The sequence below is a fragment of the Microcaecilia unicolor genome, chromosome 3 (genome assembly GCF_901765095.1).
Source record: "Microcaecilia unicolor chromosome 3, aMicUni1.1, whole genome shotgun sequence".
NCBI lineage: Eukaryota > Metazoa > Chordata > Amphibia > Gymnophiona > Siphonopidae > Microcaecilia > Microcaecilia unicolor.
In genome coordinates, this window is record NC_044033.1 from 196,084,350 (window position 1) to 196,109,107 (window position 24,758).

The 24,758-nt window shown below is 44.3% G+C and overlaps 1 protein-coding gene across 1 annotated transcript; it reads right to left on the bottom strand.

Annotated features, from left to right (window-relative positions):
* Positions 1–688: 688 nt before the first annotated feature.
* Positions 689–22,909, bottom strand: RTBDN (retbindin). Its single transcript, XM_030194705.1, has 6 exons — positions 22,814–22,909; positions 3,585–3,747; positions 2,905–3,004; positions 2,601–2,729; positions 2,077–2,185; positions 689–976 (listed from the first exon to the last, which is right to left on the bottom strand). Exons 1-6 carry the CDS (start codon positions 22,907–22,909, stop codon positions 689–691), a joined length of 885 nt encoding a protein of 294 aa, XP_030050565.1.
* Between the last annotated feature and the right edge of the window lie 1,849 nt (positions 22,910–24,758).

Sequence of the window (24,758 nt, forward strand, 5' to 3'; positions counted from 1 at the left end):
CTGTGTGTGAGTCTCATACTGGAATAGCAGGGGTGCTGCAGGGAAGGATTGCATCTGTTAGCATCCATGTCTTATATTTAGTGTTTCCTTCACTGTGCATCGCACACATGCTGTATAACAAACATGTTGAAGGCCTGGAAGGAAGCAGGCGTGTGTGTCAGTGATGAGCATACACTGGGGGTTTTAGCACTCTTCCTGTGAGGTCAGCACTAATGCAGAGGAAGAGAAAAGTGAAATTGGTGGTATGAAAGATGGGAGGCAGAGTCTCGGCTCCTTTTACAGCCAGGTACTTTCTAAGTCACAGGGCAAACCTTGTAATGCAGCATCTGTTCATGTACTAAATCCATTTCTGTGTGAGCACGGGGGCTGTAGGGATACCAGAGTCCCTCCAGGTCTGCAGAGTTACTTACAAACTCCTGTCTCAGGAAAATTGCCAGCCCTTGTGCATTGTACTGTAATTTCTTGAGGTGCTTCCTCAGTTCTGCAGATGCAGGCTGCTCTCGGCTTCATCCTGTCTATCACGTACAATAATGTCATGATACTAGATAAGAGCGTTTTTCGGTTTTATTCTTGTGCTTTCTTCCAGTGCATAGATCACAAACATTGGGTTTTCAGCAAGAAGAATGCAAGTTTTCTTTTTATTTGGGGCTCGGAAGGGGAAGAGAAGGAGGTATAGGGAGGATTGAAGTTAGAACCCACTTCCGCTGCCCTCTACGTCCTCCATAAACACTGAACGCTTGTGGATGAAGGCCTTGAGCTTCTGAAAGAGCGAGTAGCGCTTCACTGGGCAGGGTCTCCCTGGTTTAGCCACTAGCTTAGTGCTGGCTGCTGTTTCTGAACTGTCTCCCTCCTCAGAGTGAGGACCTGGCAGCTCCAGGTCAGAGGCCGTGAGGGTCAGGCACTGGCAGGGATCTGGCATGGCTACGAAGGAATCTCCCCAGATGTTCTCGCACAGTTCCTGCCCATCTTTGTACATCTGGAAAAGAGAAACAAAAGCTATTTTTGTGAATTACTACTACTTATCATTTCTATAGCACTACTAGCCGTACACAGCGCTGTACATTGGACATGAAGAGACAGTCCCTGCTTGACAGAGCTTACAGTCTAATTAGGACAGACAAACAGAACAAATAAGAGATAAGGTGGGAATGATAAAACGGGTACTGAACAAGTGAATAAGGGTTAGGAGTTAAAAGCAACATCAAAATGGTGGGCTTTTAACCTAGATTTGAAGATGGGGAGAGATGGAGATTGACATACTGACTCAGGAAGTTTATTCCAGGCATATGATGCAGCAAGATAAAAAGAACGGAATCTGGAATTGGCAGTGGAGGAGAAGGGTAGAGATAAGACACATTTATCCAGTGAACGGAGCTCCGGGGGGGGGGGGGGGGACTGTGACTGTGTAATAAGGGGCGAGAGATGAGCAACTAGATTAGACAGGTATCTCCTAATGGTTCCGCTGGGAGAATGACTCCTTTAGCTCAGAGGGAGGGACTTTGACTCAGCTGTGATCAAACAGTAAAAAATACCTGGTGGCACAGCAGCGCTGTCCAACCTCCTCTATTTTCTCTCTTTGATTGGATTTTTAAATTCTTTGTATTTTGATTTCCCACCTCTCCCCCGAACCCCTGTGTTCTCAGGTTAGATCTGAATGATAACTGCAAGTGGCAAGAAGCCGGAGTCGATTTTGGTGGTTTGTGCTTCATGGCTTGTATACGTAGGAATAGGAGGTGGTGGGGTTCACCAGTTAAATATTAGGTGTGGATACCATGAGGGTTGGCTGGGCAGCTGTAGGTCCTTTCTGGTCCCTGTGTTACTGTGTTGAATGTGGAGGTCGTGAGGGGCTCCGGTGGGTACGTACTGGGCAGCCGTAGGTTCTGTCTGAATTGAAAATGCATCGCTGTTCTGGCTGCACTGTCCATTTGTTCCTCAGCCCAGGATTTCAGAGGTAGAATGGGTTCAGCTCTTGCTGAGTGCTTTAAGTCGTTATGACTGGGTATACGTTTGCATTTTAGGTGAGGGCAGAGAGTCTGTCCTTTGGTTCCTGCTTCCATGAGCTGTGAGCATCTTTACCTGGCCATATGTAATGCAGTCTCTGGTACAGTTGTTGCCATCCGGGCCCCACTGCCAGTCTGTCAGCCAGTTCCGGGCACACGTCAAGTCGTCTTTGCATACATCGTACCTGCAAATGGAAGAGAGAGACCGTCCAGTTTTACACATGGATTTCAAAGGCTGCAGACACAGCTGAGGGCTAGGCAACCAGCTTCACCGATTGAGGAACGGACTCCCGTTCCAAAAAATCTCACTTTCATTTCAGTTTCCTTTTTCAGGATAGTATTTATTGTATTTATTTATTTACTTTGACATTTTCCCAATATGTTTGGTTTCAATGTGGCTTCCAATAAAATCAGAGGAGAAATTACAATTAAATTAGAAAGTTTAGAGCGTAAGAACTACTATTGATGGAGGCAAGCGAGAGAGAGCAGAGCTTTGCATTGTCCATCTCGTACCTGTGTCCCAGCCCTGCGTCACTAGCATCCATGTCCAGTCTGATTCCAGCGGTGCCTGGGTACGATGGCGGAAGCCCAGAGACTTACCATTGGTGACAGAATCGTAGACACAGAGGGACACCCTGGATAGCAGTGGGGTGCTCAGGGTGGGACCAGAGGGCGGCAGTTGGGGAGCAGCGATAGAAGCATTCGATGCGTTTCAGGTATTCTTCACACCTGAGGGCCCAGAGAGAGAGAGAGAGATTCCATCAGACTTTTACTGTGATGTAGAAGCTGAAGTAGGCTGGACTCGGGTCTAGGATAACGAAAGCCAGCTGAACCATAAGGACAGACTTCATCTCCCTCCCCTCTCTAGATTCCAAGCATTGCACTGGTTAATGTTGTCACTTACTTGGGGCTGAAACTTCCACAGCGATTCCAGAGAATGTCATTGACCCTGGACATGGGGGATGAGGAGAGGTCTTCGGCCACATCTTCTGAGCAGCAAGCGTCTGGGGGAAATTCACAGGTAAGAAGAATGGGAGAGAAGTAATTATCCCCGCTGAAGGCCACCATCTAACAGGCCTTGCTGTGTTTTTGGACAGATGGTCTCTGCCACTGCTCAGCTAAGCAGGATTTAAACCTTAATCCCTGAGCTAAATCAGGCTGGACCTTCTGGGTCATTGTCAGTGTCACTTAGGTGTGATACTTAGAGGGGCCGCATTAAATTAATCCCCTTGGCACACACACTCGCTGCTTGTCCCCACTCACTGCACATGAAGGGTAAAGGCTCAAGGGTTTAAGAAGTGCCAGGCTGTGTGCGACCAATGGTTCATTGATGCCAAATTGTACTGAACGCTGTCTGGCTAAATAGCAGTTAATCAGCTTGGCCTTCAGAAACATACCCAACCCTTTTCGTGCTCAATCTCTGGCACCAGATTCTGTTCTTTAATTGTGTCTTGACTGAAAAATTCCTTTCTAGTCTTTGTTTTAAATCTGTGGCCAATTATAGCCAGTGCTTTTGAACCTCAGGCCCTGCTCACAAAATCTACCTGTCTCCCCCCCCCCCCCACCTCTCAGTTTTCAACTCACTGTCCGCATAGAGCTGGCACTCCCAGAGCTGAATCTCGGGGCTGGGGGAAGTCTTGTGCTTGCCACCTGAGAGGCATCTTCCAGCCAGGTCACCATTGATTCTGTAGAGCGAAACCAAAATGCAAGCTGATGCCAGTGCCAGGGATAGGGTGTTCATGGCAGCCTGGGATGGAGAGAGACAGACGGGAGGTTTACATTACAGGTGGGGATGGGGACAGCTGGAAATCCACAATATTGGTGATGAAAGATCCTTTTATACCCGGGATGGAGTGGGGATGGATCCAAACTGATGGTGGTGGGGGGGGGGGGGGGGGGGGAGAGGGGCAAGATTACACCCCTGTGCACATCTCTAGGCTGCCTGTATTTACTTTGGCTCCTGCAAAATTCAAAATCTTCCTTGAGAAAAAAGAATGTCATGAAACCATGACAGCTATGTATGCCTGGAATAGACCTCTTCAAGCCCCTTTGTGGATCTGTTTAAATCCAGCCCCCAAATCCACCTTGTTGAGCAGGGCTGTTGTGTCAGAGTTGGTAAAGATGTACTGACTCCAGCTTCAAAATAAAAACTTACATTATAACATATGGTAAATTTATCATTTTATATATATCTATCTATATTTTTGCCTTGAATTTAAAGTACTGGTAAATATAACAAAAAAAAAAATTAAAGCGTAATATCAGAATGAGTCAGACAGAGTCGAAGGCTTGGTGTACTGACTCCACAGCCCTGTTGAGGCCATCTTCAAATGGTTAATCCTATTTCTCCATTCACACCAGTTTTTCCATAGTACATTTGCCAAACTTTTTTTTTTTTTTGCAAGTAAAGCTCAGGATAGCTTATAGCATTTTAGATGGTTAGCTCCACGGGGCAGGGACCCTGGCATGTCTGTGTAGGTTGAGTGGTGGCCCCATTCTCTAGATGTCACTGCTGTTTTAGTGGGACAAATGATTTCTGTCCATGTTTTTGAAAAGGGTGTTGCCCTCATTCCCTCGCCAACCTGCCTGGCCTTATGAATACATGTATGAGCATTTTCTCTTGAATTCCCCTCCCTCCTGATCCCTGCCCCCACCCCACCCCACCCCCTCTCATTTTTAAATTCCAGAGCAACGTGCGTTTGAAAATCCCATTCGCCAGTTCTTTCATTCCTAGCTATGGGGCGCCAGATGTATAGGGAACACACTGCAGCCTGTGGCCCCTTCTGCCTTCACCTGGGATGCTTCCTTAATTCTAGGAGGGTAGGAACCTTCACTCCAGGGCAGTGGTCCTATGTGAGACAGCAGCTGACTCCTGCAGGTGCCAGATTAGGGACCTTGTCTTCTTACCTGCAGTCCACCTCTGGAAAATGGGGGTAATTGAGCCTCCTGCTGCTGGTTTTCTGGGATGGTCCGATGGTGCTACCAGTAGCTTCTGCTCCTCTCTCACACGCTTTGCCTTTGCTAGTCTGAATGCTGGGGATGCTGGGAGGGAGACTCAGCACTCCTCTCCTCCCACCCCTCCCTCCCCACTGCATCAGTCCACATCCACCCCTCCATGACACATCCATGAGCTGCTCTGCAGAAGCCATACAGCAGTGAGCAGCTTGTGTCTCCTTCAGATCTCTCTGAAAAAGGAAAAGTCAGGCTGGAGTGGTGATGCTTAATTCTCATCTGGTTGAGAAAAGCAAACTTCTGCTCCCAGTATTGTGACATGATTTGTAATCATTTATCAGCTCAGTCATAGGGACACACCCAGCCAGTCAGGTTTTCAGGATAACCACAGTGAAGATGCATGAGATATTCCCAGTAGGCAGTGCATGTATCTTCATTGTGGATATCCTGAAAACCTGACTGGCTGGGTGGGTTCCGAGGGCTGAGTTGAGGAGCAGAGATTTATAGAATAACATAAGAACATAAGCATTGCCATACTGGGACAGACTAAAGGTCCATCAAGCCCGGTATCCTGTTTCCAAGAGTGGCCAGGTTTTCCAGGTCACAAGTACCTGGCAAGATCCCAGAACAGTAAAACAGATTTTATGCTATTTTAGGCTGTTTATCCTAGAAATAAGCAGTGGATTTTCCCAAGTCCATTTTAATACCTGCTAAGCTAACTGCTTTTACCACATTCTGTGGCAATGAATTCCAAAGTTTAATTACACACGGGAAGAAATATTTTTTCCAGTTTGTTTTAAATTTACTACTTAGTAGCTTCATTGCATACCCCCTAGTCCTAGTATTTTTGAAAAGAGTAAACAAGCGATTCATATCTACCCATTCCACTCCACTCATTATTTTATAAACCTCTATCACATCACCCTTCAGCCATCTTTTCTCCAAGCTGAAGAGCCCTAACCGCTTCAGCCTTTTCTCATAGGAAAGTTGTCCCATCCCCTTTATCATTTTCATTACCGTTCTCTGTACCTTTTCTAATTCCAATATATATTTTTCCAGATGCTGTGACCAGAATTGCACTCACTATTCATGGAGCGATACAAAGGCATCATTTTGTTTTCCATTCCTGTCTAACAATTTATTTGCTTTCTTAGATGTGCTGCAAACTGAGCTGAGGGTTTCAATGTATCATCAACAACGACACTGAGATCCCTTTCTTGGTCAGTGACTCCTAACTTGGAACCTTGCATTACGTAGCTATAGTTTGGGTTCCTCTTTCCCACATGCATCACTTTGCACTTGCTCACATTAAACGTCATCTGCCATTTAGACACCCAGTCTTGTAAGGTCCTCTTGTAATTTTTCACAATCCTCCTGCGATTTAACAACTTTGAATAACTTTGTGTCGTCAGCAAATTTAATTACCTTGCTAGTTATCCCATCTCTAGATTTATACATATGTTAAAAAACAGTGGTCCCAGCACAGACCTCTGGGGAACCCCACTAACTACCCTTCTCCATTGAGAATATTGACAATTTAACCCTACTCTCTGTTTTCTATCTTTTAACCTATTACTGCGATATAATTTGTACCGTGGTATGACAGTGTCCCACTGGTTATCCTGCTTCCACCAGGTCTCAGAGAGGTGCCTATTATATCTATCTTATCATAAATTCTAACTCTCCCTTCTTATTTCTTAGGCTTCTGGCATTTGCATACAGACATTTCAAACAATGTTTGTTGTTCCTGTGTACAACTTGCTCAGCAGTTCACAGTGATAATTTGCCATCTTTAAAATTTAAAGACACCTGGAGGTGTATTTTCAAAGTACTTAGACGTCATATCAAAAATGCCCCTCCACATAACTTTGTAAGTCTAAGTTGGACTTTGGATGTTTTGCGCTAATGTAACCATGTTTGAAAAAAGAAAAACATCTATTTTTTTTATAAAAAATACCATTTCAAACAAAGTTTCATGCTTTGTGCATTTATCTTTTTAGGCCATTTTTGAAAACAATGCACAAAATCAAGCCACTGGGATGTAGGAGGGGCAGCATTTTTAGTAGACTGGTCCCCCAAACTTCCCAGGAGAGCAATGGGGCACCCTAGGGGCCACTGCTGTGGACTTCATATTAAAATGCTCACCGTTGTTCCTTTATCTTGTGCGCTGAGCCCTCCAAAACCCAGAATGCTCAGCTGTACATCACTACAATAACCCTTATGGGTGAAGGGGACACCTAAATGTGGGTATAGTGGGTTTCTGGTGGGCTCAAAGTTTCCACCACAAGTGTAACAGGTAGGGGGAGGTATGGGCCTGGGTCCACATGTCTACAGTGCACTGCACCTGCCACTAGACTACTCCAGAGACCTGCATGCTACTCTAATGGACCTGGGTGGCTATAACATCCGAGGCTGTGACAGAGGCTGGTGAGTACTATTTTTATTTACATTTTTGTGCGGTGGGGTGGGGGTTAGCAACCACTGGGGGAGTAAGGGAGGGGGGTCATCCCTGAATCCCTCCAGTGGTAATTTAGGGCACCTTTATGTGTCTTATTTGTTAGAAAAATAGGTCTAGACCAAAACATTGAAGTTTTCACCCTACACGTTTTGGCTTTGTTCCATTATGGCTGTAAATGTCCACGTGTTAGGCACACCCTAATCCCACCTTTGAAACATCCCCAAAATGCCCCCTTGTGATTTGGATGCACTGCAGACGAATTGCATAGATAAATGTCTGCAAAATAGGTTTTGAAAATACCAATTTGGATGTTTTGAGAAGAAACTCATCCAAAAAGTGTCATAAAGCACCAGTTGGATGTTTTTCTCTTAGCTGTGTTATTCTGGGGTAACAAAATTGACGAAGTGGCCTCAATAAATCGTTTAGTTAATAAGGTGCTACCTGCTTCTGTCAGTTTGAGGTACAATAGGTATTTCCCCAAATTCTACCTGAGGAAGCAGAAAAAGGGGCTTTCCTGAGATCCTAAAGAGGGTCAGTGGGAGCAGTGGGGTCTGTCTGATCCCTGGTTTTCTGCTTCTCTAACCACTAAGCTACCCTTCCATGCCTAGTCTTAGGAAGTCAAGAAGAATCACAGCCCCTCCTAATGAGGAAGAAGGAGGACACGGCACTGGCATGCAATGATTTTTGTAATTAGGGTAAGGGCTATTTGTTATCCCAACTGCTATCTCCAAAGCTGAGGTGCCTATTTCAGGAATATCTAGGTTTTATGGCCCCTGGAATCTTAGGTCCCATTTGTAAAATAGGTAAAAGTGAATCGATTTTTCACTCTTTCAAAAAGTAGAAAGACCGGGGGACGCTAAATGAAATTACATGGAAATATTTTTTTATTCAAAAAATAGTTAAGCTCTGGATCTTGTTGCCAGATGATATGGTAACAGCGGTTAGTGTATCTGGGTTTAAAAACAGTTTGTTCAAGTTCCTGGAGGAAAATACCATAGTCTGTTATTGAGATGGACATGGGAGAAGCCAATGCTTGCACAGGATTGGTAGCATGGATTGGTGCTACTAATTGGGTTTCTGCCAGGTACTTGTGACCTGGATTGACCACCGTTGGAAATAGGATATTGGGCTAGACGGACCATTGGTCTGACCCAGTATGGCTATTCTTATGTTCTAATGAGGGCTACAGTGAGTTAAGGATGCCATACTGTTGTGCACTATCCCTTTTTAAATGACTGAAAAAAATGTGGTACAAGTAAAGCATTTTTCTCCTATACATCTGGTTGTGGTTAATATTTAATTGGTTTGAATGACATTTCAGTACTGCTTTAAATCAGCCTGCTCTAGACTGGTGAACAGTATGCAGACACAGGTTTCTCAGTAATGATATCTCTTTAGTGTGTTATTCAGGAGTCACATGTATGGGTTTTAAGGTGAGTTTTAAAAAAATATATCCTTGTAGAATCAAAATTAGTATTTAAGACGTGTAAGCCTAAATCTTTTGGTGGCATCTGGAGCTTTCTCAAGTTCACTTTGTAGCCCTTTACATGAAAAAGGTTGGAGACCCCTGATCTAAACTATTGTAGTCAGCACCAGGAAGCAGAAAAAGTTGCGAGTTTGTATTGGGACAGTCAGATTCAGTACCACCAAAAGCTCACCCCAGGCATAGTCAGCTGTAGATAGTGTTCAGTACCTTGGAAAGCTCCTTTGACACTGCCTGATTAGGGTTAGTTTTGTCCACCATTATAAAGCTTTTCTTTCTTTAGCCCATTTCTGAACAGAAAGTTTGATATGACAGACACATGGAACTTAATGGCAGATAAAGATCATGTTGCCTATCCACACCACCTGCTGAGTTCTACTGTCCCTTTCTACTCAGAGATCCTTTTGTGCTTGGTTCATGCTGCCTTGATTTCAGTGCTGTCTCAGCCTGCACTGCCTTCTCTAGAAGGCTGTTCCAGCAGTCACTCCCTTTCCGTAAAAGAATATTTCTTATATTGTATCTGTCTATCCTCTTCCCTGTGTTTTTCAACTCCTATTTCTTCCAGAATCAGGCTGTGCTGTGGTTCTATGATACTTCATTTGCATTATGTGGAGATCTGCCCCTATATTTTGTATCCCCCCCTCTCTCTCTCATACACACACACACTCATAATCTCTCTCTGTAATTCGGCCACTGTAGCAATAATCGTGGGCTGTAGGACATGTAACCCAACAACCCTAATAATAACTGCTGCCTCCAGCCCCAACTGAAGATGTTGCAGGTCTGCTGTCCATAGATTCTGTTTGCTATGTAGTTTCTGAGTAGATTTTGCAGGGTTTTGTGTTGCTTCACAGTGTCTGGCAGTGGAGGGATTTTGTGTTACTGTTACTGAGGTGACACCAGAATTTGAATATATATTTGCTTTGTTGCAGAACAAGTGAAAAATATGGAATTGATGTGTTGCATACAGCGTTTTGATATGGTATATGCAAATTCATACTAATCTTATGTTATGGTATCAGTTTAATTGTCAGGATTATTGAAATATATGTAGCATAATTATTGATTATGCTAAATCAGATATACCAATATAAAAATACAACTTTAAAAACGTATTGAAACTGCAGCAATGAAACTGGCTTTCATGTCAAGCCCCTCTTTCCCCTCCCTTTTCCTGGGAACTTCTGATAGCAGGGCTAGTCAATTACAAACACTTAACAGAGACAAAAGGCACTGCTCCAAAGAGATATAAAACTTCCTTCTCCTCCCACCTGAAGGACTGGTAACAAAAACTGACTAGGTGGATACTTGAAGGCTCATCAAGACTTCTGCAGAAATTAAACACAACTGCAGACAGAGGGTCTGGAAAAATGTAAATCCAGGTACTGAAGACAGAGGAAAACCATAAACAAAACATTTGCCTGTCATCAGATGTATACCTGCCCCCTCCCATCAGCTATCAGACAAGAAGACGCCAGGACATCTGCAGAAAGGAAAGACTTATAATGTGATCATATGAATAGACTACATTAACCATAATGCCTTGCAAATTGTCCAGTGCAAACCAGGAAGCAAGTGCTGAGGTTCATGTGATCACATCCTCCTGCAACTTGCAATGTATAAAAGACAGAAACTGTTCCAGACACAGGGCTCTTCTTCTTGGGATCTGCTGCTCTGGGGACCTACAGCTCAACCCTTCTCTCCTGTGACCATGTGCCATGTGCTCATCACTCAGCTTTGTAACAAAGACTTTTCTGTAAGTTAATAATTCATATTTAAACCGGCTACCTTACTTTAAGCACAGATTCTCTGTAAGACTCTCACCTCTCACTGCAATTGTATTAAATAAACTCCTTTTGAAGCTAAATATATGGTCTGTTTTTTACATATGTTCTTAAACCTGGTAATGCAGGTTAATGTAATCCAATAAATATACTTAATTTCTTTTATTCATTGCAATTGTGGATCGTGTTGCCTTAAAGGGCAACTGGTGGAGAATTATTCAATATATATCTTAAAACTTATAAATATCAGCTAGTGCTCAGGGAGCAATTCCCCCAAGATAAATTAATTCTTGTTACATTTTAAATTAATTCTTGTAACACTTATAGTTAAACAATAAAATATATAGGCATGATTTATTCAGCTGTGAATTGTAGTGTTTGATGTGTCACATACATGAGCGTTGTCTGTCAGGTGTGTCACAAGAGAAGAAAAGTTGAGAACCAATGTTCCAGAGTAAGGTTCTCAACACAATCCTTGGGACACACCCAGACAGGTTTTTAGGATATCCAAAATGAATATGCATGAGAGAGATTAATTGGCCACCTTAAGATCAAATACGATTGCCCCCAGGTCCCAGTCTATGTGTACAGAAATTCTTCACCCCCCGTACTGAAGTACTTCCTTGGGTTTTGTAGTTCAAATGTGTGATTCTGCCTTTTTTAGCATTAAAATTTAGCTTCTGAATTCTGGACCATTTGTTAAATCCTTGCTATTGTTATTCACATCTTCAAAGCCTCTACTTTATGCCATATTTTGTCTACAAGGAAGCAAACCTTGCTCAACAGCTCTTCTGCAATATCACTCAGAAAAATGTGAAAAAGAAATGCACCAAGGACTGATACCTGTGGCACACCACCAGTAGCGTCCCTATCCTGAGAGTAAACTCCATTTACCACTATCCTTTGTCATTTCCTATTCAACCACTTTCTAACCTAGTCAGTCATGTTAGGCCCATATCTAGGGCACTCCGTTCCACAAAAGTAACTTCTAAATAAACTGTGTCAGAAGCTATGCCATCCCTTGGCAAAAGCAAGCTACCTTGCATCCTGCAGTCCATTGAATTCCAGAAACTTACTCTTCTCTTTTTTTTTTTTTTTTAAGCCATGACAAGTCTGCCTGGTTTGGGTCAGTTTCTAGCCCAGTGAGGCTCAGCCTTGGCTAGATGAATTCCAGTGGTGGCTATTCTGCACTGAGTCAGTTTTTAGCACTGTGGAGAGTTCTTGTAACACTTTCCCTAGTTCCCTTAATTTTAATCTCCATGGAGAGTACCTGTGAAATTTAGCCTAGGTTGCTCAGTTTCCAGAGCAATGGAAATTTCTTGCATAGCACAGTCCAGCAGGAATTAGTTTTCAGAAGGATGAAAGGCTTCTATGATGTCCAGCCTGGGGTCCCACAGTTTTTTCTTTCATTTTGGAAAATTCTTCTGAAGGTCAGGCATTACTGGTTTAGTTTTCAGCACTGTGGACAGCTCCCTGAAGGTAGGCCTAGTGCAGCTAGGTTCGAAGCTCAACATCCTCAGCCTTATGCAGATCTTGTTTGAAACTATGCTCGTGCTGTACATTTAGGCAGCTTCCATGGCCTGGCCAGGACACTTTCAGCTCTGTGGAGAGAGGTCCTGCTAAGTGCTGCGGTTTCCCAGGCATCATCCATGTGGTTTTCTGCAGAAATGGACACAAAGTAAACCTATCATTCATGAACAGGGAACACAAGGTTCTTGCTGACTCTTTTTTATGGCTGTAAGGTCTGAAAAAGCAAGTGTGGGGTGAGGGAAAGTTTTGCTTCATTCCTTCAAGTACAGCAGGGATCACCTCTGTGTATTAATTCCTTGTTGGTTTCTTTACAAACCTAATCTCACTGTACTTGTGGAAGTGAGTCCTTCAATGAACTTCCTTGCAATAATATAAGGATTACTTCTACTTTGTCTCTGATTCATGGATAGTTGGGGAAAAGTAAAGCAGAGGGGGAGGGGACCAGGGGAGAGGGATTAGTCTGGAAGTTAGTGGTCTGGGCTCTGCGTTGCCTACAGAGAACATGTGCTGGAAAAGCCTTTCACATGTTGCCTCCCAGGGTTTGCTACAGTCTCTTTTTATTGATTGATGTACATTACAAACGTCCCACCTTCCTCTACATCTTCCAGTTCCTTTGTTAGTGGGGAGCCACTGAGGGCCAGATGCACAAAATGGTCTGTGCTACCAACATGCAATTTTGACCGGTTCTGGCCAATTTGGTGAGCACGGCATTCAGTGAGAAATGCACAAAGGGGTTCTGAATGCTTTTCACCATTCACGGTAGCAGACAACGGAAATCATATGCAAATATATTACAATTAGCTAATTACTATTCAAATGCACATTCCGAGCGATGAACAGCCATTTCTGAGTTATACACGGAATGCAACCACTACTTTTTATGAGGAAAATTTAACGAGAGGTCAGGATCTGTCATAGCATGACAGTGGCTTCTCATTGGAGCAGTCTGCTGTGAGTATTTCCATTAGTATTTTAAAAGGCAGAGAACTGTGACCTAACACAAGTGAATTCTTTTGAAATGAAGAGAGTGATGTAGACAACCCATTTTTGAAAATGAAAAAGTGCAAATAACTGGTAGAGCAAAACCAAAGCCAGGCAACCACGATCAATATTCTCTCTCAAAAAAAAAAAAGCACATAGTTTTGAAAAAGAAAAAAAAGCTACACACGGCTTTCATACATTCACATTATTGCTTGTTTGCGTATATGAAAGCGGTTTGTAGCAGTGAAATGCTGTGGAGGCACGTCCATAGCACAGGTTCCCGTTCTATGATTGACCATTCTACGCAAGTACTGCTTAGCAGGTGACTGTTCTACGCATGTGCTGGTGCTTTATCTACCGAGCTGCTTGTTGAAATTGCGTGCAGCTCATTTGCATGTGATTTCCTTCTAGCATCGCTTGTTTTTTTGAACCTGGATCGAAAACCCATGGTTTCTTGCAGGGGCTTTGGCCCTGAGTGTTCATTAATGGTTATCCACCTGTTGTACACTGCCTTGGGTGAATCTTTTCATAAAGGTGGTTAATATGCTGATCTTGAGAATGAGAAAGAGAGAGAATATGAAAGCTCCCATGTTTTTGAAGCAGAGCTAACAAGTTGTAACATGCACAAAGCATCCTGTAGCTCCCGCTCACATCCCAGCATGCTGGGGATCTAGGGAAACTAAGGGACAACTCAGAGGAGGGTAGGACAGGAGGAATAATGGAGAAGGGATGTGGCGTTACCGCCTCTCACTGCCCACACATCCGATACCTAAGGCAGAGAGTCTGTCTCAGCACAGGAACCGATTACAGCTGGACAGACAGATGCTGCATTTGTGGGAAATGTAAAAACAATCTGTTGCCCTCTCACTGCCTGCGCTGAGCTAGAGGATCTCTAGACTGGAAAAAGCTTCCCAGGGCATTTGAGGTATGAATCGTTTGTGTGTGTGTGTATTTTCATGTGCCTTCTTCTGAGCTGGCATCTGCTGCCCTCTTCCCTGGGCATTGCCAGAGCTCAGATAAGGAGTTGAGAGATCTTATCCTGTTGCTACAGCAACACCTGTGATGTGAAAACAAGCAAAGCTCCTGAGACCCTCAGGCTGAAGCAGCACCTTCCTCCTTCCACTGCCTGCTGCTTTACTCCTATTCTAATTTTTCTGGGATTACTGTTGCTGGTGTCTCTTTCCTTATCCCTTCTGCTGTGAATCTCCAGCAATCCTGGCTTTGCTGGAGTGAAGATGGAGCCCATGCTTTCCTTTCACAGCCGTAGACCTTCTTGCTGTCTGTCAGTCTCCAGGCTGAAAGGATAAACTTAAAGCTTCCCCCTCCAAGCCAAGGAAGGATGTTTCTTTTGCCATGTAATGCAGGTTTCTGGGACACAGCATTCATCTATTTTGGCCTGGTTTCATTTCAGTTTGTAATCACGCTGTTACACTGCAGGCTGTGGGCTTCTGAGTGCACTGAATGCTGACTTCAGGGAAAACCCTCCTTAGTGGGTTCTTGATGTCAGCAGTCAGAAGCAGGCACTCATTTGAACTGAACTGAAGAACTGCAACCAGATTAAAGCTGTGCCCAAGATCTTATTTCGGGGTTAAGCATGAGGCTTTTTTTCTGAGCCCCATCACTGAGAATTAAATACAATTTAAACACCTCCCATACACCCAGACTCCAGTCAGCCTAAGGTGATCAGAGAGTCCACTAGGCTAAAAGGGATGGGCTGATCTTGTTGTGGATTTAACCCCACTCATTGTTGCATCCATGGACTTGTAGTTCCAGTTTCCCAAGGGAAAATATCAGGAGCTATGAAGTCCCAGCATCATGCAGACTGGCTCAGCTTGTCCTGCTGCCATACAGCTGTGTGACCAGTGCACTGTGCAATGATCTGGCACAGGTGACAACAGCTTTAATGCTTCACAGGATCTTCCAGCAGAATTTGTGTTTACTGCTCATATGGAGCAAAGAGAGACTTGGTCTGAGATCATCACATCCTGATGTCCCTAAACTTCTCTCTGATCACGTATTGGACACATAGCACGGGGTTACGCTTCCCATAGGTCCAGGGTGTAGGAGGTGGGGGAGGGGAAAAGGTCATTACTTTCCTTGAAGAAGGGATAGGGTCAGTCCTTTCCCTGGGAATGGGGTGGCTCGGAGGGTTATTGCTTCTCTTCTCAGTACTCCACTCCTGTGGATGTCTCTTGGGTTCTTGTTACTGGTCTCTCTCTCTCTCTTTTTCCCAGCAGTCTGGCCTTTACTGGAGAGAAGATGGAGCTGAGTGCTCAGATGAAATATGGGGCAGACAAGGTGAGAAAGAGACTGTTCCCTGGTACTAGGCGACTTCCTACTTTCTATCTGCCCATCCATCTTGTGTCATAAGAATCGAAAGACCCCCCCCCCCCCCCATTAACCTAGGCCTGATGTTTCTTGTGCTATGAAAGTAGGCAGCTGGTTTCTTTTCAAAGCAGGGGTTATTACTTGATGGTGGGATCAGGGCATCCCTTTCCCCTGGGTGCAAGAAGGGTGGGGGTTGCAGCACTGCTGGTGCAGGCTCAGCAGACTGGCTTAATTCTCCTATCTGTGCGGTCTGGCTGATGCCAACTTCCATGTAGCTGCATAGAAGGAGGCTTGCATCTTCCCTCCTCCCTCCTCCTCCTCCCTCTCATTCACCAGGGGCCGGAGGAGCTGCCGGTCCCTGCTACAAGCGATGGATGATTCAGGGATCATCAGACGCAGACGAATGCAGGTACCAGAACAACACTGTCTGTCCCTGTCTCTCTGTCTGTCTGCTCCCGTTCTCTTTGTGTCTCTGTGTGTGTCTTGTTTGTCTCCTGTGGTGTCTGTTTCATTCTCTCTCTGTATTTCCTTTCCCTCTAGTCATGCAGTCTAGCCCCTGAAGCGTTAACATGATTGTATTCATGTACCAAGGGTGGATACTGATGGATTTGTCTATTACCAGCAGCACTTAGCAAGCTTGCCTGGGTGTGTGTATATCAGCAGACCATATCTAGCCACATTCCCTGCTCTATATGCTGCAGCACTGTAAAATGCGCAGGAGCAGTGCTGTATACATTGCAGCCCTGATAAAGACAGGCAAGTCCTGCCACACTAACTCCAACACACCCGAGCACTGATAAACACTTGCACGGAAATTCCTGCTGTAAACCCTGTATATGCTCTTGCATTGATTTTCCTGCTCTAGAACTTATCTATAGAAACAGAGCAAAATGAAGGCAGATAAAGACCATATGGCCTATCCATTCTGCCCATTCACGCCAGCTACTCTCCCTTCCTCTCTGTCCAAACTTTTCCTGAATTCAGATACTGTTTTAATCTCTAGCAGTTCCACTGGGAGGCCGTTCCATGAATTCACCACCCTTTCTGTGAAGAAGTATTTTCTCAGGTTACTTCTGAGTCTATCCCCTTTCACCTTCATCTTATGCCCCCTCGTTCTAGAGCTTCCTTTCAGTTGAAAGAGACTGCCTCCTGTGCATTTATGCCACATAGGTATTTAAATGTCTCTTTTTATATCTCCCCTCTCCCGCCTTTCTTCCAAAGTATACATATGGGGATCTTTAAATCTGTCCCCATATGATTTATGACAGAGGCCACTGCCCATTTTAGTATCTGCCCTCTGGACCGACTCTATCCTGTTTATATCATTTTGAAGCTGCATCTCAATTATACACAATATTCTAAATGAGATCTCGTCAGAGTCACCCAAGCATCCTTCTAGCTTTCACCATCACCTTTTTTCCCTGTTTTGGCCACCTTAAGATGATCAGTTCTTCACCCCCTAAACTGTACCCTTCCCTCGGGTTTTTGCAGCCCAAATGCATGACCCTGCATTTTTTAGCATTAAATCTAAGCTGCCAAATTCCAGATCATTCCTCTAGCTAAGTCCTTCCTCATGTTATCCACACCATCAGGGGTATCTACCCTATTACAGATTTTGGTATCATCTGCAAAGAGACAAATCTTACCAGACAGCCCTTCAGCAATATCGCTTACAAAAATGTTAAAAAGAACTGACCCTTGCGGCACACCACTAGTAACGTCCTTTTCCTTAGAATAAGCACTCTTTCGCCTTCCACTCAACAATTCCTATCCCAGTCAGTCAATTTAGTGCTCATACCGAAGATACACAATTTATTTATTAGTCGTCTATGTGGAACTGTGTCAAAGGCTTTGCTAAAATCTAAATACACTACATCTAGTGCTATCCCTTGATCCAACTCTCTGGTCACCAGGTCAAAGAAATGAATCAGATTTGTCTGACAAGACCTGCCTCTAGTGAAGTCATGTTGCCTCATGTCCCCATAATCCATTAGATTCCAAAAACTTTGCTATTCTCTGTTTTAAAAGCATTTCCATTAATTTGCTTACCACAGAAGTCAGACTTACTGGCCTGTAGTTCCCAACCTCTTCCTTACATCTGCTTTTGTGGAGAGGGACCACATCTGCTCTTCTCCAGTCCTCCGGGACCACTCCTCACTCTAGAGAAGCATTGACAAGCTCAGCCAGCGGAGCCACTAGAAATTCCCTGAGTTCCTGCAGTACCCTCGGATGAATGCCATCCGGTCCCATCACTTTGTCCACCTTTAGTTTAGCCAAATCCTCATGAACACAGTCCTCTGAAGGTTGTTCAGGGACCACCGCCCCTCCATTCCTATTTGTCTTTGTCTTCTGCGGTCCTGCTCCAGCCCTTCAGCTGTGAACATAGAACATAAATATTTGTTAAGCAATTCTGCCTTATCTTTATCAGCTTCTACATATTCCTCCCCTTCACTTTTGAGTCTCACAATGACACTTTTGCACTTCCTCCTATCACTAGCAGATCTAAAAAAAAAATGACTTGTTCCCCCACTTTACAGTATTGATTGTTTTTTTCTTCCATTTGCATCTTTGCTTTCCTGACACAAGTACCTGAGAGAATCCCCAAATAGTAGCAACATTCCGTGCTACCAAACCCAGGGCAAGCAGTGGTTTTCCCATGTTTGTCTGAATAGTAGACTATGGACTTTTCCTCCAGGATTTTGTCCAAACTTCTTTTAAACCCAGATAAGCTAACTGCTGTTACTACATTCTCTGGCAATGAATTCCAGAGATTAACTATTCATTGAGTGAAAAAAATATTTCCTCCTATTTGTTATAAAAGTATTTCCATTTCTGCTGTAGAATCCATACATACTCTGTAACATTGATATACATGGGCATTAACATTTCTGCTCTAGAGCCTGTATATATACTGGACCACTGGTATATACTGGTATTGTTATTCCTGTTCTTGAACCTGTCTAAAGATGGTTTTACTTGTGTACAGTTGCCTGGACCTACATGAGCATAGAAATAGTGTTGATGCGAGACTGAGTACCTGTACCTTCCTGGAGGTACAGTTTGGGTGCAGCAGGAGTGGATTTTTGGCGTCTGATTATTTTACAAAATTGCAAGTACTCATGGACAGTACTGCATGCATTTACATCTGCCTTAAAGTGTGCAGTGTCATTTTGCTTGCTCCAGGGGCTGAATCTGGGAGTCTCACCTTTGTTGTTCTAAGGTAGGCGTGGACTCTTTACACTGGCGTTTTGTAATACAATCAGGCCCTTATCTGCTGGTTGTGTTTTGAGCTGAGGAAGAAGGAGCTGGTTCTGGAAAGCCACTCCAGAAATGGATTAAATCCAAGGAAAAGGTCTCACTATACGTATTCTTGCATTTTATTTAGTAACTTGACTTTGTGGTATATCCACTATAAACACTGTTGGGCTATTAAAAACAGTGCAATGTTAATGTATGTTATAGTGCTCAAATATATATGTAAGATAGTTAAATATGACAGATGTGAATATATTGATATGTATTTACTATAGAGCACAGATATGATCACTGGTTTACACACTGTAGCACTGATATATCCACTCTATCACTGCTTTGTACACTGTAGCACTGACGCTATCACTAGTATACACACTGTGACACTGATAACACTAGTAAACACACTGGAGCACTGATATTATCACTAGTACACACAATGGAGCACTCTGTGTAAAACTGCCATGTTTCAGTCTTCTGATCAGTTGGAATTTTGACCACCTTTCTCAGAACCTCCCCCCACCCTCTTTTGCTCTATCCCTTGTACCACCAACATAAGAAGTGGGTTATTTTCTACAGCATGAAGCATGTGTCTGTGTGAGGAGGAATCCATGAGGTGTACCTGCACTGCGCGTTTCTATTTCGATATCTGTCTGTCTCCGTAGGAAGTCACACAGGAAGCTGGATATTTGTATTTCAGGAAGGATTCTGTTATCAGGTGTGAGGACAATAATAGGTCAATATTTATGTAGATGCTGATAACTCCTGTGTGAGATGGATTCCAAAGCCAGGTTTCCTCTGGGCTTCTCTTATCCTGTGGGATTTAGGAAATCTGTGTGCAGAATGGATGACTCCTATAGTCCTCAGGCTATGATTGCATTTGAAATTCTTTTAATCCCCTTCTCCCATCCTGGAGAAAGAGCTTTGCTAGTGAGCAAGGTACAAATAATCTGTTACAGACTGGAGACCAGTGGCTCATGCTGGCATCTCACACAAACTGCATGAACCCATCCATCGCCATTGTGTGTGAGATCCCAGGGGCTGAGAGCATGAGCTCTGCAAAGATGAAAGGTCAGCTGTGTCTCTTGTTCTATCAGGACAGAGCTGGTTTTCCATTAAAAGAGGATGTCAGGCTATGATTCCATCCTGTGTCACTGTAGCACCAGGGCAGAAAAAGGCCAGTTCTACCTGTGCACACTGTGAGGACATATCTGCACTGGCACCTGCAGGATGTCTCTGCTTCCCTATTTAAACTCCATCATCTTGAGCAGAAGCGCTTGTAAGATCCGCCAGCTCCCCTCCCTTAACCTGTTTAGTTACCAGTGTTGTATCGGTGGTGCCGGTGCTCCCCCCCGGTTCCAAAGAGCGATATGTGTGAGGGCTTCGACTCTTAAATCTGGTTCTGATTTTGATCTGGCCTTCAGATCTAGGAATCATTCATTTCTACATGAAACACATCCCGCTTAACCTCTCTGCCAGAATTGGGTTGCTACTGTGCATGTGGAGTGGGTGATGACAGAAAAGGGAAATGTTTGGAGCTCTAGCTGCAGTTTGCACTACGTCTCTCTTTGGTCATGTGCCCCAAAAGGTTGGTATTAGGGACCCCCCCCCCCCCCCCGTTCATTCTTTTCCAGTTGTGTGACAGGTGCTCAGGCTCTTTTTTCTGTCCTGCCACCTTTCAAATGTGAGTTTTGCTGTGGGGAGCTCACATCTCCTGCAGTCTCAGGCTCTCCCAGGTGGAGGTGCTGTAGTCAATGGTAGAAGAGCACTGGCTGTGTGGAGCTCGCCTCTCTTGCAGTCCCAGTCTTTCCCAGGAGGAGGCGCTGTAGGGAATAGTGCAGAAGCTCTGTGAGTGCGCCTGGGTGTGGGGGAATGCTCACATCTCCTGCAGTCCTAGTCTCTCCTGGGAGGAGGTGCTGTAGTTAATGCTGGAAGAGCACTGGCTGTGAGGAACTCGCATCTCCTACAGTCCCAGCCTTTCCCAGGAGGGGGTGCTATAGGGACTAGTGCAACAGCACTTTGAGTATGAGGGAGGGGGAATGCTCAGAGCTCCTGCAGTTGCAACCTCTCCCAGCAGGAGCATTGGATGTACGGGTAGTTCACATTGTTGCTAACATTTGAGAAAAGAAGATAACATCACTGTAAGAATGGCAGTTAATGGAGAGTCTAAAAACTGCTGGTTTGGAAGCTGTGCCTCAATCCACCATGAGCATGGTAGGGAGATTGGCCTACCTGAGCTCAGCTGGACCTGGCATTACCTTCATAAGGGACTTCAAATGCTAATGGGACTTCCTGCCAGAAATTCCTAAGGAGGCAAACTAGGGTCATAATTCCTGGAAATATGGAAAGCAATACTAGGCTGCATCATTAGCTACCTACACCCCCCCCCCCCCTTTAAAAGCTTCAGGAACAGCAGTGACTTCACGGGTTCTAGGGAGACGCTTTTCCTTCTTTTTGTTGCTAGATTCATCAGCGCCTGTGAGATAAACTCAGATAATGTCATGGATGCCTTTTATCCCCCGCTCTTTCATCTGACAGGTGATTTCAAAAGCTTTTCACAAAGGATTCTAAACTGTTTCCTCTGTCAATGCACCTCACACCTGCACCCTAACCCCCTTCTCCTATCCCAGTACTGAGACCCCCCCTACTCACACACACAGAGCACTGCCAATGCACCTCACCCCTGCCAGATAGTGTGAATCCAGAGACCAAAATGGTGCCTGTGACCTTAACAGTAGTCTTACAATACTACCATCGGAGGTCAGCCTTTCAAATAAGGGCTAATGGTACTTATTTAACCATAGGTACCCCAGTCATATTGAAGTGCTGTATCACTGATGTTTAGCGTTGTATCCACAACTTTCTGCAGCTTAGCCCAGTGCTGTTAGAGTTGTATAACCATGGTCACCCCCTCAGGTTACCCCAGTCATGCTTCTTCATCATTTGGGAGGTACACTTTTGGTCTTAGGGATGTGCATTTGTTCATTAATACACATTCAAGAGCCCTTTTAAAAAGATGCCCATATATTCCTATGGCCGTCTCTAGAATTTAGCACACGCTAATCATTAGCTCACACTAAAAAAGACCCCCCTTGCTTTGTTGGTGCACCTAAAAACTTACTGATTGCTAAATTGATCTAATGAACATTAACCTATGAATTAGTTCATGTTAACATGCATTAAAATTCTGTTTATTAAAACAATTGTATGAAATTATCTGAAATAATGGTAAAAAAAACATTTTTTGGTAAAAAGTCTGAGAATCAACAGAAAACAACAAATGTTTTTTCGTGCACAGCCCTAGTTGGCAGAAGCTTTTCCTTGTAACGTCATGGCATGCTAGTAAGAATGTGAAGGTGTGATAGTAATGTTTTTCCTTGTAGTACTCTTTAGTAATTGTCTTGTCCACAAGGAAGGTGAGCCCTTAGGTCCCATAAGGCCCCGAAGGCCCTCAAAGGACAGCCATGCAACCCCAAGTCTTCACCCGCGGCGACCGCCGTTCACCAAGGGTTGAGCCCCCAGCTGCAGGCGGTCAATGGGACTTCAGGAACCGCGGGGTTGACGAACTGACCCGGACTGGGACCAGGAGAGAAGAGGGCAGATGGAAAATGGAGACGTCCAATAACAGGCAACAGTTCAGGGCAGGCGGCTAACAGCGTAGTCAGAATCAGGCAAGAGGTCAAGGCAGGCGGCTAGCAGAGTAAACCAGGAACAGTCCAAAAGTCAAAACCAGAAGCACTAGGAAACCAACGGAGCACAGGAACAAATGGAGACTGGCCTCGGGAAACAGAACCTGAAGCAATGTCCTATCTCAGGCCCGCTCCTTAAATACTGTTCAGCATTCAACCGCCCAGCCCCCATAGGCATAGCCGGTCAATCAGAACCTGGTTATCGACAGAACCCTTCTGATTGGCTCTGTCCGACCTCCCAGGCGGGACTACCGTACTGGCCTCCCAATCTAACTCCTCTGAGGCTGAGCTTCGGGTTCCCGCGCCCGAGAGTGAAGGAGACGCCGGCCATAGCGCCTCGGCGCCATTTCCCCTACTGGCGCAAACACAGCCCCCATAGCCGGTGATCGAGAGACCGGCAGCTGCGATCGCTGGCCTCCGGCCTCAGCCCCGGACTGGGCGGCCATCACCATGGCGAGCCCCAGCTCCTCGCCGTGGCCTCAAGAAAGCCGGCCTTCGTTGTGGCGGACGCCGGCTCCTGCTTCCCGCGGAGGAGCAGCCGGAGGGAGCGACGGATGTGACAGTAACGTCATGATGCACCAGTAACAATGTGAATATGCTCAGATAGTAATGCAGAGGTACTGTAGTAATAATGCAATACCACCGTTATAGCAGTGTGATGATTCTCTGCTTGTAATGTATTGTGATGGCACTCTAGTTGTAATGTGATACTGCTCTTATAACAATGTGGTAGTATTCCAGTAGTAATGTGGGGGGTGCTCTGATACTAATTATTGCTACTCTAGTAGTAATGTATGGTGCTCTAATAATAATGTGTTGGTACTCCAAATATAATATCATGATGCTTTCAATGAGTGGTACTCCAGTAGCAGTATGCTAATGCTCTGATAGTAACTAGTGGTACTCCAATAGTAATGTGATGCTGCTCTAATTGTAGTATGGTAGTACACCGGTAGTAATATATGGTGGTCTGATAATATTGTGATGGTATTCCAGCTGTAATGTGATTATGCTCTGAATGAGTGACATTCACGTTGAAATGTGATGGTGCTCTGGTAGTAATGTACAGGTACTACCACAGAAAGGTGGAATATCAAAAGCATGACACTTACCCTTACTCCAGTAGAAACATACTGGTACTCCAGTAATAATGTGATGGTACTGTGCTGGTGTTGTGTTAGTAATGTGTTGGTACTCTGGTAGTAATATGTTGTGCTACTCCAATAGTAATGTGGTATGATGTGATGGTACTCTGATAGTAATGTGATGATGCTTTGATAGTAATGTACTGGTACTCCAGTAGTATTGTAGTTGTACTCTGGCAGTAATATGTGGTGGTACTCTAATCATAATGTGGTATACTGTGATGGTACTCTGGTAGTACTGTCATGGTGTTCTGGTAGTAATATGTGATGGTCCATCAGTATTAGTAAGAGAATAAGAATAGTCATACTGGGTCAGACCAATGGAACATCCATCCCAGTATCTTGCTTCCAACAATGGCCAATCCAGGTCACAAGTACCTGGCAGAAACCCAAATAGTAGCAACATTCAATGCTACCAATTTCAGGGTAAGCAGTGGCTTCCCCCATGTCCATCTCAATAATAGACTATGGACGTTTCCTCCAGGAACTTGTCCAAACCTTTTCTAAACCTAGAAATGCTAACTGCTGTTACCACATCTTCCAGCAATGAATTCCAGAGCTTAACTATTCTTTGAGTGAAAAAATATTTCCTCCTATTAGTTTTTTTAAAGTATTTCCATGTAACTTCTTTGAATGTCCCCTAGTCTTAGTACTTTTTGAAAGAGTGAAAAATTGATTCACTTCTACTGCTTCTACACCACTCAGGATTTTGTAGACCTTAATCATATCTCCCCTCATCTGTCTCTTTTCCAAGCTGAAGAGTCCTAACATATTTAGCCTTTCCTCATACAGGAGGAGTTCCATCCCCTTTATCATTTTGGTTGCCCTTCTTTGAACCTTTTCTAATTCCACTATATCTTTTTTTGAGATACAGTGATCAGAATTGAATGCAATACTCAAGGTGAGATTACGCCATGAAGAGATAGAGAGGCATTATAATATTCTCGGTCTTATTTTTCCATCCCTTTCCTAATAATTCCTAGTAAACTGTTTGCTTTTTTGGCCACTGCTGCAGAGTGGGCTGAAGATTTCAGCGTATCATCTACAATGACACCTAGATCTTTTTCTTGTGTGCTGACTCCTAAGATGGACCCTAGCATCAAGTAACTATGATTCAGATTATTCTTCCCAATGTGCATCACTTTGCATTTGTCCA